The sequence below is a fragment of the Ipomoea nil genome, unplaced genomic scaffold, assembly GCF_001879475.1.
Source record: "Ipomoea nil cultivar Tokyo-kokei standard unplaced genomic scaffold, Asagao_1.1 scaffold0684, whole genome shotgun sequence".
Taxonomy (NCBI): Eukaryota; Viridiplantae; Streptophyta; class Magnoliopsida; order Solanales; family Convolvulaceae; genus Ipomoea; species Ipomoea nil.
In genome coordinates, this window is record NW_017617112.1 from 1,079,877 (window position 1) to 1,094,278 (window position 14,402).

At 37.3% G+C, this 14,402-nt stretch overlaps 1 protein-coding gene across 1 annotated transcript; it reads right to left on the reverse strand.

The window, feature by feature from the left end:
* Window positions 1-8,570: 8,570 nt before the first annotated feature.
* LOC109175182 (crocetin glucosyltransferase, chloroplastic-like) lies at window positions 8,571-10,099 on the reverse strand. The gene has a single exon (XM_019324436.1). It carries the CDS (start codon window positions 10,060-10,062, stop codon window positions 8,671-8,673), a length of 1,392 nt encoding a protein of 463 aa, XP_019179981.1. The 5' UTR covers window positions 10,063-10,099; the 3' UTR covers window positions 8,571-8,670.
* Window positions 10,100-14,402: the final 4,303 nt, after the last annotated feature.

Sequence of the window (14,402 nt, forward strand, 5' to 3'; positions counted from 1 at the left end):
CTCAATATAAAATGACGTTGTTTTGGATCAAGGGCCACCATGCTAGGTGAATCTCGGTCCATAATTTGCCTTTTTCAAGTATATAACTTATCAAATAATTTAAGTGAACAAGCTAAGTGTGTATAATACATGATGATGTTATTCAATATATTGCACTAGTTGATATTCAATATAAAATGACGTTGTTTTGGACCAAGGCCCACCATGCTAGGTGAAACTTGGTCCATAATTTGTCTTTTTCAAGTATATAACTTACCAAATAATTTAAGTGAACAAGCTAAGTGTGTATAATACATGATGATGTTATTGAATATATTGCACTAGTTGATACTCAATATAAAATGACGTTGTTTTGGATCAAGGCCCACCATGCTAGGTGAATCTTGGTCCATAATTTGCCTTTTTCAAGTATATAACTTACCAAATAATTTAAGTGAACAAGCCAAGTGTGTATGATACATGATGATGTTATTGAATATATTGCACTAGTTGAAACTCAATATAAAATGACGTTGTTTTGGACCAAGGCCCACAATGCTAGGTGAATCTTGGTCCATAATTTGCCTTTTTTCAAGTATATAACGTACCAAATAATTTAAGTGAACAAGCTAAGTGTGTATAATACATGATGATGTTATTGAATATATTGCACTAGTTGATACTCAATATAAAATGACGTTGTTTTGGACCAAGGCCCACAATGCTAGGTGAATCTTGGTCCATAATTTGCCTTTTCCAAGTATATAAGTTACCAAATAATTTAAGTGAACAAGCTAAGTGTGTTTGGCCATGCAAAACGTCGCGAAAAGCCTCCTGAAGATGTTCAACAAATGGTTGATGATGCTGTTGCAGTAGCGTTAGAAAAACAAAAGCAGCAAAATATTTCTGAATGGGAGGAATTTGGTCAACGATTAACTGAGCAATTTGAGGCAAAAATACCTAGTATGGTGTTGAAATTTAGTGCTATGCAGACTCCTTTACAAGCAAAGCAGGTGGATGACGTATGTGTGGATGTTGTGCCACTACCTCCAAGTGACAAAGCTAGTTCCCCAGACCCTTTTAGTAATTTACCGGCTGTAAGTATTCGTTTAAAGTTATCTTATTATTATTTATCAATAAAATTTTGTACGATTTTAATTAAAAATTATTGTAGTTAGGGGCACGATGTCAACTGTTATTAGAAGATCCAATTAGACGTCCAGTGGCATATGGGACAGCTTACAGTGGTGGACAGGTTCATGGGGTTGTACTGGATATAAATCATGTGAAGGTGAGCGTAAATGAAGTTAGTGATCCAAGTGCACATGTACCAATCCCCACCAGTGAGGTTCAGCTTGTAGGTGATGCAATTCAACACTTTATTGCTTGGCCAAAGAAGCTGGTAGAGTTACGTACTAAAGCTGATGTGGTATGTACGTATACTGAAAATATTTCGATTTTAAAATAGTAAGTAATTTACTTTTTAAAATAATAATTCTTACTTGTATTATAATTCACAGTCAAAAGAAAAGACCAAATTGACTTTTCATTCGGGTGTGCAATCCGTTAATCAACAATTCACTATAACTGATGATGATTCTTTGACTGATGGATGCAAAAAGGCCTTTTCAATAGCTCGCCGTTTTGAACACCCTCTTGTGGTCCATGTGGCTCGTGGTATTATGGGCAACATTGACTATGACTTGCACCTTGCAAGGGATGAGATAATGCGTTTCTTAAAAATGGAGACCATCGATGTTTCTCTAGTTCAGTTCTTTATGAGGTAATAAGTTCTTTAGTATTATTTATTCATAATAGTTTTATATTTATATAGTTGGTAATCTATATATAATTGGTTGTGTTTGTGAATAGGGGTATTTACATTAGTTTTGAGTTGGCATCAAAAGACACGTATGGCTTCCTAGATCCATATTGGATTCAACCACAAATGAATAATATGGAAGACATGAAATCGTATATAAATGCCACCATGCAGTCTGGGAAGAAATTGGTATACTTAGCCCCATATGTTCTCAAGTAAGTATTAATTACGTTTTAAATAAAAGTACTTATATATAATATATTTTTATTATATATTATATTCACTTAAAACTAATAAATTATTTATTTGTAGTGAGCATTGGATGTTGATGGCAATTTGTCCTCGACTAAATGAAATTTTTTGGTTTGATTCACTTGTTCATGGGCCGCGTGAAGACATTAAACACATAATGGAAACGTATGTAAATTTATATAATTAATTAGTAGTTATCATTAAACTAGTGATGCCAAGTATTTATATATATTCTATGTCTTATATTAATAGGTGTATGACTACAACAAACATGATAAGTGGAAAGAAACAAAATCGTTCACCAAAATGGACTATATGTTCGGTAAGTACTTCATTCACTTTGTAAAACATGCAAACTTATTGTTTTTTTTATTAATTTATTTTAATTTTATTGTAATTCAATGTAGTGTGCTATACAAAAGGGAACCACCGGATGTGGTTATTATGTGATGAAGTTCATGTTGGAAATTGTTTCCAACAACCTAAGCAAAGGAATGGATAAGGTAAGTAATTTCTTAATATATCTTTTTGCTTCAAATGTTTAAAAATACTTGCTTATTTATTAATTTTAGGCACAAGTGTCAAATAGGCTCATCTACTATTGGGAAGTGCTCAATTCCCACCACGAACTAAATTAAGTGTCAAATAGGTCCATCTACCAGCTAAATTTGTTCAATTAGCTTTTTTTACAGGTTACCAACAGGTTACCTATTTATTAATTATTAAAAAATAAATAAATAAAATAAAATAATTAATTTAAAAAAAAAAAAAAAAGATAATAGTCACCGGCTGTCCGTGGGTTGTGGATTGTGACATGGGTAATTTTTTAAATTATTTTATTTATTTATTTATTTATTTATTAATAATTAATAAATAGGTAACATGTTGGTAACCTGTAAAAAAAGCTAATTGAACAAATTTAGTTGGTAGATGGACCTATATGACACTTAATTTAGTTCGTGGTGGGAATTGAGCACTTCCCAATAGTAGATGGGCCTATTTGACACTTGTGCCTTAATTTTATTTCTTTTGAACTTTGTAGGCTTTGGAAAGACAAGGCAGATTGCCCTACAACAAAAAAGAGATTTATGAAGTTAGAGACAAATGGTCTAAGTTTCTTATTGATGAATGGGTTAATAAAACGCTTCTTAGTTCGTTGATACTTTACATTTAAAATTAGTTTATGTTCATTGGCTTAATGTTTAGTAGTTTTGTTGAATTGTGGTACTTATATTAGTTTTATGTTAGTAGCTTGAATTAGCTTAATGAATTGTGTTCTTTATATTAGTTTCATGTTTAATAGTTTGATACTTTACGTTTAAAATTAGTTTATGTTTATTGGCTTAATGTTTAGTAGTTTTGTTGAATTGTGGTACTTATACTAGTTTTATGTTTAGTAGCTTGAATTAGCTTAATGAATTGTGTTCTTTATATTAGTTTCATATTTAATAGTTTGAATTAGTTTAATAAATTAGTTGATGTTGACTGTTGAATGTTAAATTGCTAGCTGCGCAGGATTTGAAAATTGATACAGGTTGGGTAGAAACCATAAAACGAATATAATAAAAAATAATAATAATAACATACGACGTCGGCTTTTAGGTAAAGCCGACGTCGTATAGTTTTTACAAATATATATATATATATATATATATATATATATATATATATATATATATATATATATATATATATATATATATATATATATATATATATACAGCGTCGGCTTTTACTTAAAACCCGACGCCGTATGTTACATATGACGTCGGTTGTTTAACCGACGTCGTATCATTTACTTACGACGTCTCTAAAGTCGACGTCGAAAGATAACCGACGTTAAATGGGGTATTTTAACCGACGTTAAAATCGTTTTTTGTAGTAGTGCTCCTTCTACCCACATCCCAGCATTATTCATAATCTTACTAACAGAATTTTTCTTTTTACGTGCAGAGGCATACCTATGGTAAAATTTTGTGTTTGCATCCGCGCCACGAAGCCAATGCTATTTCGCCCGCTGCCTCCAAAACACATCCTCTTGGGCTTCTAACTGAGCAAGTTGGTCATCAATCGTCTGAATCTCGGCCAAGGCAGCCGGATCCCTCCTATTTCTGATAGCCCCCTGTCTCTTCTTTAATTCACTGATGCGGCGACCAAACTGATGGAAATGATCTCCCCCCTCCCCCCCCCCCCCCCCACCTCATCAACCTCTCCCCACAATACTGCTGACAATTCAACAGTCCCTCATCTTTCCCACTCTACCAGGCTGATACCACCACCTCCCTACACCCCTTATCCTGAAGCCATGCCATTTCAAATTTAAATCCCCTTGGTCCCCTTTTCTCATGGACGCGTATTGCATCAATACTGAGGAAAAGAGCCGAGTGATCAGATTTACGTGTCAGAATATTCTCCACCCCTGCCTGCCCATTCAGTCCACACCACTCAGCCGTTGCCAGCACCTTATCTAGTCTTTCCTCAAGCCAGTTACTCTTTCCTCTACTCTTCTCCCACGTAAATTGGTGACCCCTCATGGGTGATTGCTTTAAGCCACAATTATCCAAGGTTTCCCCAAACCCACGCAGGAGCCTAGGTGGGTGCGGATTCCCCCCCCCCCCCCCCCCCCCCCCCCTCTTCTCACACTGATATAGGAGATCATTAAAATCCCCCACAACCACCCACGGTAATTGGGATCTACCCCTCAGGTTTGTCAGCATATCCCAAGATTCCTGTCTTCTATGCCTCTGCGACGGACCATAGAAACACGTCATACGCCACTGCTTATCCCCTGTTCTAACTTCCACATCCACATGGTTCTTAGAGTAACTCAACAACGTAGCCATGTTATTTTTCCTCCAAAACAACGCAAGACCACCACTTAAACCATCATTATCCACGTAAAACAACCACTCATAATCAATCATGACACGAAGTCGCTCCGCATGAACTCATTCCACCATAGTCTCCATTAAAAAAATAAACTCAGGCTTCTTCCGGGACACAATGTCCACAAATTCTCGAACTGTGCGTGGATTGCCCAAGCCACGACAGTTCTAGCTTAGCGTACTCATGAGGACAGGCGGGACTGTGATCCAAGTCCCGCCGCACACAAGTTTTTTGACACATCCACCATTGCAACATCCTCACCCCGGCCCCTTTGGCCCTCCACCCCAGCCCCTTCCCGACGGCGTTTTGCCGACGCCGTCACACTCTCACTTGCCGGTTCCCCACGATCCACTACCTCTTCAATCACCTCCCTCCCCGGCCCCTTACCCTCACGGCCACCACCCACCACAACTTTCGGCAACGATAGCGGTTTCCCCCCTACAGGCACCAGCCAACTTCCACCAATCTCCCTCGTAGCCCCCCGGTTTCCTCCCGCTCTCATCTCAACCCCATACAAATATTTTTCCACCGGTAACGTACTCTCCCTTGCCCTTATGCAAAAGTTATGCACATGTCCCATAAGGCCACAATAAAAGCAAAACTTGTGTAAACGTTCATATTTAAAGTGCACCCAACATGTAGTCTTGTCCCTTTTAACCAGCTTCATACGCCTCCGCAGTGGCTTATCTACCGCAATCAATACTTGAATACGATAAAAGGTCAACCAAGGTGCTCCCACAAACCTATCATCATGTTTAACAAACTTTCCAATAAAATTCCCCGCCTGCTCAAGAACTGTATGTGATGTATAGCCCATCGGTAGCTCATGCAATTGAACCCACATGTCAACACTGTTCAGTGGCACCTCACACGGTACCGCCCCCCTATCACCTCACGGCACACTAGAGTGTTGTTCTCGAAAGCCCATGGTCCCCCATCCAACACATAATCCACATCCGTTTTGTGAAAGAAAACAAAAAGGAATAAACCTGGTTGGATCTCCGTAACCTGTACACCCCTCACCGGTTGCCACACGGAAGCCATGACCTGCCTCATGTACTCCAACTTCACCGCCTTTGCCGTGAGAAACCTCCCCACGACCGCCCACGTCTCCTCCCCCGTCGCCGAGTTCGCCGACTTCCTCCCCTACCGGCGTGAACTCCTCCCCTTCCTCCTCCAACACCATGTCATTCTAGCGTTTCGTCAACTCCGCCACCCCCTCGACGTCGACATGCTCTATCATGCCGTTGTTACTGTCGAGATCGCAATTGCCAAACCAAACGTCCAGTGATTCGCCGGATAGAGCCAAAAGATTGTCGCAAACCCTAATGAAACCCTAGGAGAGAAAAGCAAAACCCTAGGAATCCTAGAGAGAGAAATTTTAATTTCTACTTTAATTTTATCTAACCCTAGGAGTTTAACTATTATTTGATTAAAGGTTAAATAATAATTATTTGATTAAAACTTAATTATTATTTGATTAAAGTTTAAATTTTAAAGAAATAAGGTTCAAATTGACCATTGAACGTAACCTAAAAATGCAATTAGGTCATTGGACAAAAAAAAAAAAAAAGTACAATTAGGTCACTAAACACTCCAAATGTATACAACTTCACCTGATAGCAAGTTACTATCCATTTTATCAAATTGTCTGCTTTACGTGGAAGGTGAGTTGGCAAACTTGACATTTTAAGTAATTTTTAATAAGGAAAATGGTACTTTTTCTCCCTCAATTATAGGCTTATAGTACTTTTCTTCCTGAGTTATTCATGTATCCACATTTGCCCACTCAATTATTTTAAAAAGTGGTAATTTTCCCCCCTTTGATGTTAAATGGACATTTTTACCCTTAAAAGAATTAGTTCGTTTATTTTTCTTCTCCAACAAATTATTACTTATATGTAGGGATGATTATTGTTTGATTTGAACCGAACCGGACACTATAGCAACCGAATTGAAATAGTAGGGATGGTTCTTGTTATGATTCAAAACCGGAAAAAAATAAAATTAAATAAAATAATTGTTGAATTTAGACTATTTTAAAAATAGAAAATAGAATTTACGAAAATAAATAAATAAATAAATAAATTTTGAACTGGCAGTTCAAACCGAAACTGGAATTATAATAAATGCAAACCAGAACCAAAAAGATTTGTTAACACCGTTTATACATAATAAATCTGTTTGATTCCGGTTTGCATTTATTCTGATTCCAGTTGCAGTTTGAACCACCAATTCAAAATTTATTTATTTATTTATTTATTTTTGTAAATTCTATTTTCTATTTTAAAATAGTTTAAATTCAACAATTATTTGTTTTCAGTTCTGAATCGTAACAAGAACCGTCCCAACAATTTCAATTTGGTTGTTATAGTGTCCCATTCAGTTTAAATCGAACTCTGTCATCCCTACATATAAGTAATAATTTGTTAGATAAGAAAAATAAATGAAATAATTATTTTATGGGTAAAAATGTACATCCATTTAACATCAAAGGGAGAAAAATCGCCACTTTTAGAATAATTGAGGGGGCAAATGTGAATACACGAATAACTCAGGGGGAGAAATTGCTATAAGCCTATAATTCAGGGGGAAAAGTGTCATTTTCTCTTTTAATAATAAATTAAACTTTAAAAATAAAAATAAAAATAAATAGGCTAAAGTACCATTCCACACCATGAACCATAAGTAATTCTTCATGTTGCACCCTGATCTTTCAAAACTGTTAGTTTCGATCCACAAACCATTAAACTTTTTTCGACTAGACTTTTTTACAGGTTGCCATCAAGTTACAGGTTATAATATGTTGATGTGAAGATGTTTTTTATTGACTTGTTTAAATAGGTATTAAAAATATGACATGACAACCACTGGTTGACTTTCTCAACATTTTTGACTTGTTTCCACAACAACGACCTGCCGTCATGACGTCATCTCCTTCGCCGCTGCCGCTCGACTCCACCTGCCCCGCCGTCCACCAAACTCCGTTCTTACTCGACATCGGTGCGCCACTGCCGAGTTCCGCTACCGCCGACGCTGATCAGCCGCCACCATAGGAAGTTGCCAGCCTGCTCTGCTTCCAGCTGCCGGCGTCGACGAGAAGAACCATGGAGTCGAGCACCACGCCACCGCCTCCGATATGCTCTGCTTGACGGCACTGCAACCGGTCGCCGCTGCTGCCTTCCACCCAGACTGCCGACCTGGTACTTCTTCTATGCCTGTTACGCTGAAGTGTTGGATGAAAGGACAACTCACTGGACGAGCCTTGTGACGCTCAATTGAACCATCGGCCTTCCTTTTTGTGTGAAAAAACTCACATGCAACCAATGACATTCATGCCGGGTTGAAAAGGAACCAAATGCCACGTCTGATTCTAAATTGGCTGAATATTGAGCAGTTATGGAAAAAAACCTATACTACTGATACCAGATCAAATGAGAATTGAATATTCTGGATTAATCATAAGAGTCACATGATACAATAAATAAATACAATAAAAGAGTTAATTACATTATGACAAGGACACATAGAGTCCTAATATCGACCATTAGTTACTGGTCAGATGATTTGAATTTTTCATTTTGGGACACTAATGGTTTGACAAATTTGTATCGTGACAGAAATTTGCCTAGATGATGGATCATATCAAAATTCAACCAAAAAAAAAAAAAAAAAGCTAGAAATTGGTACTACTGAGTAATTTTGTTTTGAAACTAAGCTAGGAACTTGAATTAATTAAGAAGCATTTCATGGACATAAGCCTTGAGATTCAAATAGGAAGATCCACATTCTTTCATGCTACTTCTTGCTAATTCCCTCCATTTCTTAGCATTCTTTCTCAGCTCAGCTCCTCCCACTCCCATTACACATTCTATGCATCTCTTGAACTCACAAGCTTCAACAATGCCATCCTCATTGGCTTTCACTCTCGCCCCCGTTTTCCAAAGATCTTGAACCAACTTAGCGTTACAACATTGGTCACTCCACAGCGGGCATGCCACAACAGGCATCCCGAACACCAAACTTTCCATCGTCGAGTTCCATCCGCAATGAGTCAAGAAACACCCAATAGACGGGTGTTGCAGAACCTCGACTTGTGTACACCAACGCACTATCTTCCCTTGCTTCTCCAATTCCTCCTTGCACCTCAACTCTCCTTCTTGCTTTTCGCCCTTGGCTGTCTCCCTAAGCACCCACAAAAATGGCATCTTAGTTTCCACAAGTGCTTGAGCAATCTGATCCACCATTGTGGTTTTGAGATCAGCGTAGCTACCAAATGCTACGTAAACCACAGAACCCTTAGGCTGAAAGTCCAACCATTCAATATAATCATCAGACTTTTCACGCAAGTCACCTCCGAACGAGATATCAGAAGGATCTTTCCCATCCAAATAGGCAGAAGGAACCAAAGGGCCAATCCCAATCAGTGTCAGCTTCTTTATAGCCCTCAAAGCATCAACCTCCAAGTCATCAAAAGTGTTGACTAGAATTTTGGGGTTGTCTTCACTGTTAATCAGATCGGTCTGATCTTTCATGGCCTGAATAGCCCAATCCAAAACATTATTTGTTGTTGTCTTGGAGAACATATAAGAAGGGAAATCAGTGGTACCCAGGGCGGGCAACCCAGGAATCTCAACCACTCCATTCTCACCGCAACTTTTGAACAAATCCTGGCAATCAGTGAAATAAGAGTAATAGATGTCTAAAACCGCGGCGGGTTGAATCCAAAGAAGCGTGGCCGGAACTTGAAGACTCCGGGCAACTTCCCCAACCCATTGCATAAGTGTGGTGTAGATAATTCTGGTAAACGGAGCGCCGTCCGCCGCCTTGGCCCTGACAAGGTTAGCCACGTATTCGGACCCTCTGGTCTTCAAAGAATTATACGCGTCGCCGTAGCCATCTGGAGTGACTTTGTTGTAGCCGTCGTCGTATCCATGGGAAAAGGGGGCGAAATCTATGCCGGGTATCGCCGGGTGATTAGAGATGCGATTGATAACGTAGAGACTGGCTGATAAGGTGACTTTAACTCCCAAGTTGACAAGGCGCTTAGCAAACTGTAAACTTGGATTGATTTGGCCTTGCCCCGGGAATATCACCAGAAGAACACGGCAACCGTCTCTCATTTTGGTTCTCTGATCTTGAATGAACAACAGATGATTATTTCTAAAGTTTTGATAGAGATGAGTAATGCAGGATTTTCTTGAGATGCGTGCAAATTGAATTGATGATAAGTGTATGTCTTCTCCTAAGGGGTCTCCACATCCGGGACCACCGACAGTAAATGAGAGAATATAAGGTGACTCAATGACTCGATCAGCAAATAGAACTAATTATTTATGCATATAAAAAATCTATCTACTTATCTTGAACATAATTTATACACTATAGTCATCAAAATTCGAACATTGATATACTCCCTCAAATACTGTCTACTTTCCTATTCATTAGACCAATATTGAGCAGCATCAGGTGTCGACATTGACGTCTCATAGATGTTTAATTATTGTCACAAGTTAGGTTCATGGAATCTAAATATAATTCGACAAAACCAACAAATTTGAATTATAAAAAAAAAGTAATGGCGGTGTCTGGTACTGGTTTGGCATTTTAGTTGCACTAATCGGGTAGGACCCATACATAAGATTTCTTGACTTATATGTCAATGTTTTGAAACATAATCTTAACTTAACTTTGCGTTGACTTTATGAAAAATTCTTCTTACCGCTCTTAATTTTTCCTTTCTTAAATTTTCTCCGGCACCCTACGATTGGTCAAACGCGAATGCATTGTGGATACGAACCCAAAACGATATTGTTTTTAGGGAAAACGCGACATTTTAGTTATAAAAAAAAATTATTTTGTTTCGCCGTGAACAGCGTTATTCGTTTGTGGCATTATGAATGTACAGTTATGGAATTATGAATATACAATTATGGAATTATGAATGTAAGTTATGGAATTATGAACACAGCGCTCTGACATTATGAACTTACAATTATGAACATATAGTGATAAAATTATGAACATAGAGCTCTAAATTTGTGAACATAGAGCTTCGAAAATTATGAATGTACAGTTATGGAATTATGAATGTACAGTTAGAAAATTATGAATGTACAGTTATGGAATTATGAATGTACAGTTATGGAATTATGAATGTACAATTATGGAATTATGAACACAGAACTCTGACATTATGAACTTACACTATGAACATATAGTGATAAAATTATGAACATAGAGCTCTAAAATTGTGAACATAGAGCTTTGAAAATTATAAATTTACAGTTATTGAATTATGAATGTACAGTTACGGAATTATGAATGTACAGTTATGGAAGTATGAATGTACAGTTATGGAATTATGAACACAGAGCTCTGACATTATGAACCTACAATTATGAACATATAGTGATGAAATTATGAACATATACTCCTATAACGAAGCGGTATGAAATTTAAAAAAAAAAATAATAAATAAATAAATAAGTGGAAGATAACGGCAAATTATGCTGTGGACTCGTGTCCACAATGCATCAAAAACGACGTCGTTTTAAGGGAAAACGCGGCCTTCCAGTTAAAAAAAATAATTTGATTTTGTCTCGCCATTAACAACGTTATTCGTTTGTGGCATTATGATTGTACAATTACGGAATTATGATTTATGAATGTATAGTTATGCAATTATGAATGTACAGTTATGGAATTATGAATGTAAATTATGGAATTATGAACACAGAGCTTTGACATTATGAACTTACAATTATGAACATATAGTGATAAAATTATGAACATAGAGCTCTAAAATTGTGAACATAGAGTTTCGAAAATTATGAATTTACAGTTATTGAATTAAGAATGTACAGTTACGGAATTATGAATGTACAGTTATGCAATTATGAATGTACAGTTATGCAATTATGAACACAGAGCTCTAACATTATGAACTTACAATTATGAACATATAGTGATAAAATTATGAATATATACTCCTATAACAAAGTGGTCTGAAATTTAAAAAAAAAAAAATGGAAAAGAATGGTGCCACTAACGGCACCGTTACCGTGCATGCTGGATGATTGTAGCAAAAATAAGATGTGAGCTCGGGTGTGTAATGTCGTCCTCAGGGGATTGGGGGTTATGGCACGCAATATGCAATTACAAGAAACTAGGCACTAGTATAAGGAAATCAACAAGAAGCTAAGCAAATCATAACGAGATTGAAGCTACGGTAACTAAACAAAGTAACACAAACACATATTTAACAAGATGTAAACACGAAATAAAGAAATAGGACTCAAGCTAGGGAGCATTATCTTCTAGATACATAGCACAACCTAAGGATTGGGGAAAACAAGTAACCAAGGAATCAAGCGGGAATGCACGTAGGTATCCTAGTCTATGAATCATTCTCGTGATTAATAAACAAGGATTAGGACAAGGAAATGCCCCACTTTCGTGGTGAATCAATTCCAAGTCTATCAAGCACACAAAGCATCTAAAGCCCCCAATTTCCCCTATTTTCGTAGGAAGAAATCGGGCCTATGCAAGGGGTGGCTTGGATTCATCACCCAACTCTCATTGAGGCAAGGAATCCTCCAAAAACAAGCTAATGAATGTGTACATCAAACATTAACAAGATATAAATACAAAACCTTCACAAACACATGAACCCTAGGTTGGAGTTCTTCCTCTTTTTTTTGCAATAATCACAAATCAAGCATCAAGATAGATAATACAACCCTAACTCAAGTCCATAAACTAACTACTCATGATTCAATAGCATAAAGAACACAAAAACATAAATATAAAGCATAAACATTGCAAAATAAAGAGATAAAAGGAAGAAGAACTTATGTATTGAAAACGGAGGAAGAATCTTCAAATGTTGGAATCCAAGCTTCAAATCCAAGATTACAAGCTTCAAAAGTGTTAAGAAACATAAATCTAAGCCTAATCTAACCTAAAAATATGAAGGAGAATGAAAGAGAGAAGCTAGGGCTCAACCATGGGTCAAAATCGAGCTAAAATGAGTGAAAAACGCAGTATATAAAGTTGCAGAGGGCTGGCCACGGGTGTGGCCACACCTGTGGCCAAAAAGGCAGTTTACACTGCCCAGTGGCCACGGGTGTGGCCACGGGCGTGGCCAGACCCGTGGCTACAAGGCAGTGTGCACTGCCTGTGCACTGAGTCTGTCTTCTAGCTCATTTTTCACTCTCTAAACGTTTGAATTAGCATTTGGTGCTTGAATTAAAGTTGTATCCCTTCAAGTTATCTTTCCAATGGCGCAAGAATCACTTCATTTGGATATTCCTAGGCTGAGATATGGTCCACAAACCAAACAGTGGTCAGTTTTGAATTGTAAGTTTGGAACTTCAACTTCAAGGATAATTTCGACCCCTGTGGCTTCCTTTTTAGGCTTTGATGTCTGAATATGAGTTATAGCTCTTTGAGTCTTCTTTCCAATGGGATAAGAATCACATAAATTAGATATTTCTAGACCGAGATATGCCCCAAAAACAGAACAGTGACCAAACCATGCGAGAATTTCAACTTGTTGACACTTGTTCCACTTTTGCCTTTGGTTTAATTTGTCCATATGATCAACACCATTGAAAACATCACTCTTTGGCTCCTTTGGAAGTGTTGCATCCATCTCCTTAGCTTCACATTGGCTCCCCTTGACTCCAAATGCATCCAACATGATCTAAAATCCTTCATTTCTACTCAAAGATAATGAATTGTGCATAATGGATCAAATGAACAAATAAAGATCATTTTGAACAACATTGTGACACTTCATAAGAAAAACAAGGCTAAATATGGGGTAGACATGGGTATAAATATGAACAATTATGCACTTATCAACTCCCCCACACTTAAACATTTGCTTGTCCTCAAGCAAAAACAAAAAGTAAATCACCATCCTTGCAATGAAATTGATCACACTCCCACTTTGCACAACCTATCAAACCACAATCCAACTTGTTACAAAACAACTTGTTTCAAGAATCATTTTAGCCTTCCACACAAGTTCAATTCTCAAGCCAATAACCAAGCACCAAAATTATTTTAAGTGTGTGATGATCAAGTGTGCACAAATGCTAAGTTGAGATTATGCAAAACTTGGCTTTGAATGAGATTCCAGAGGCTTGCCCTTCATACTCCCACTAGTTCAACTCTAAGATTGCATGCTAAGATCAAGTAGGTCTTTATTAGGCTTGTAATGGGGTTAAGGGTGAAAGGTTAACAATGAAGGGGTATGGAAATAAACAAAAGAGAGAATTTCACATTTATTCACAATTGGAGCTAGAAGAGACATGACAATTATGAACAAAGGAGCAATTAACAAATGACACAAAGCAAAACTCTAAAGAAAGTGGGGGTTGAGTACAACCTTCAACACAAACTAGAATCAAACTTCAAACTTTTATTCTTCTTTCTTTTCTTTCTTTTTTCTCAT

Excerpts from the sequence above, each read along its gene's own strand:
- LOC109175182 (XM_019324436.1), bottom strand. The coding sequence starts at position 10,062 with ATGAGAGACGGTTGCCGTGTTCTTCTGGTGATATTCCCGGGGCAAGGC.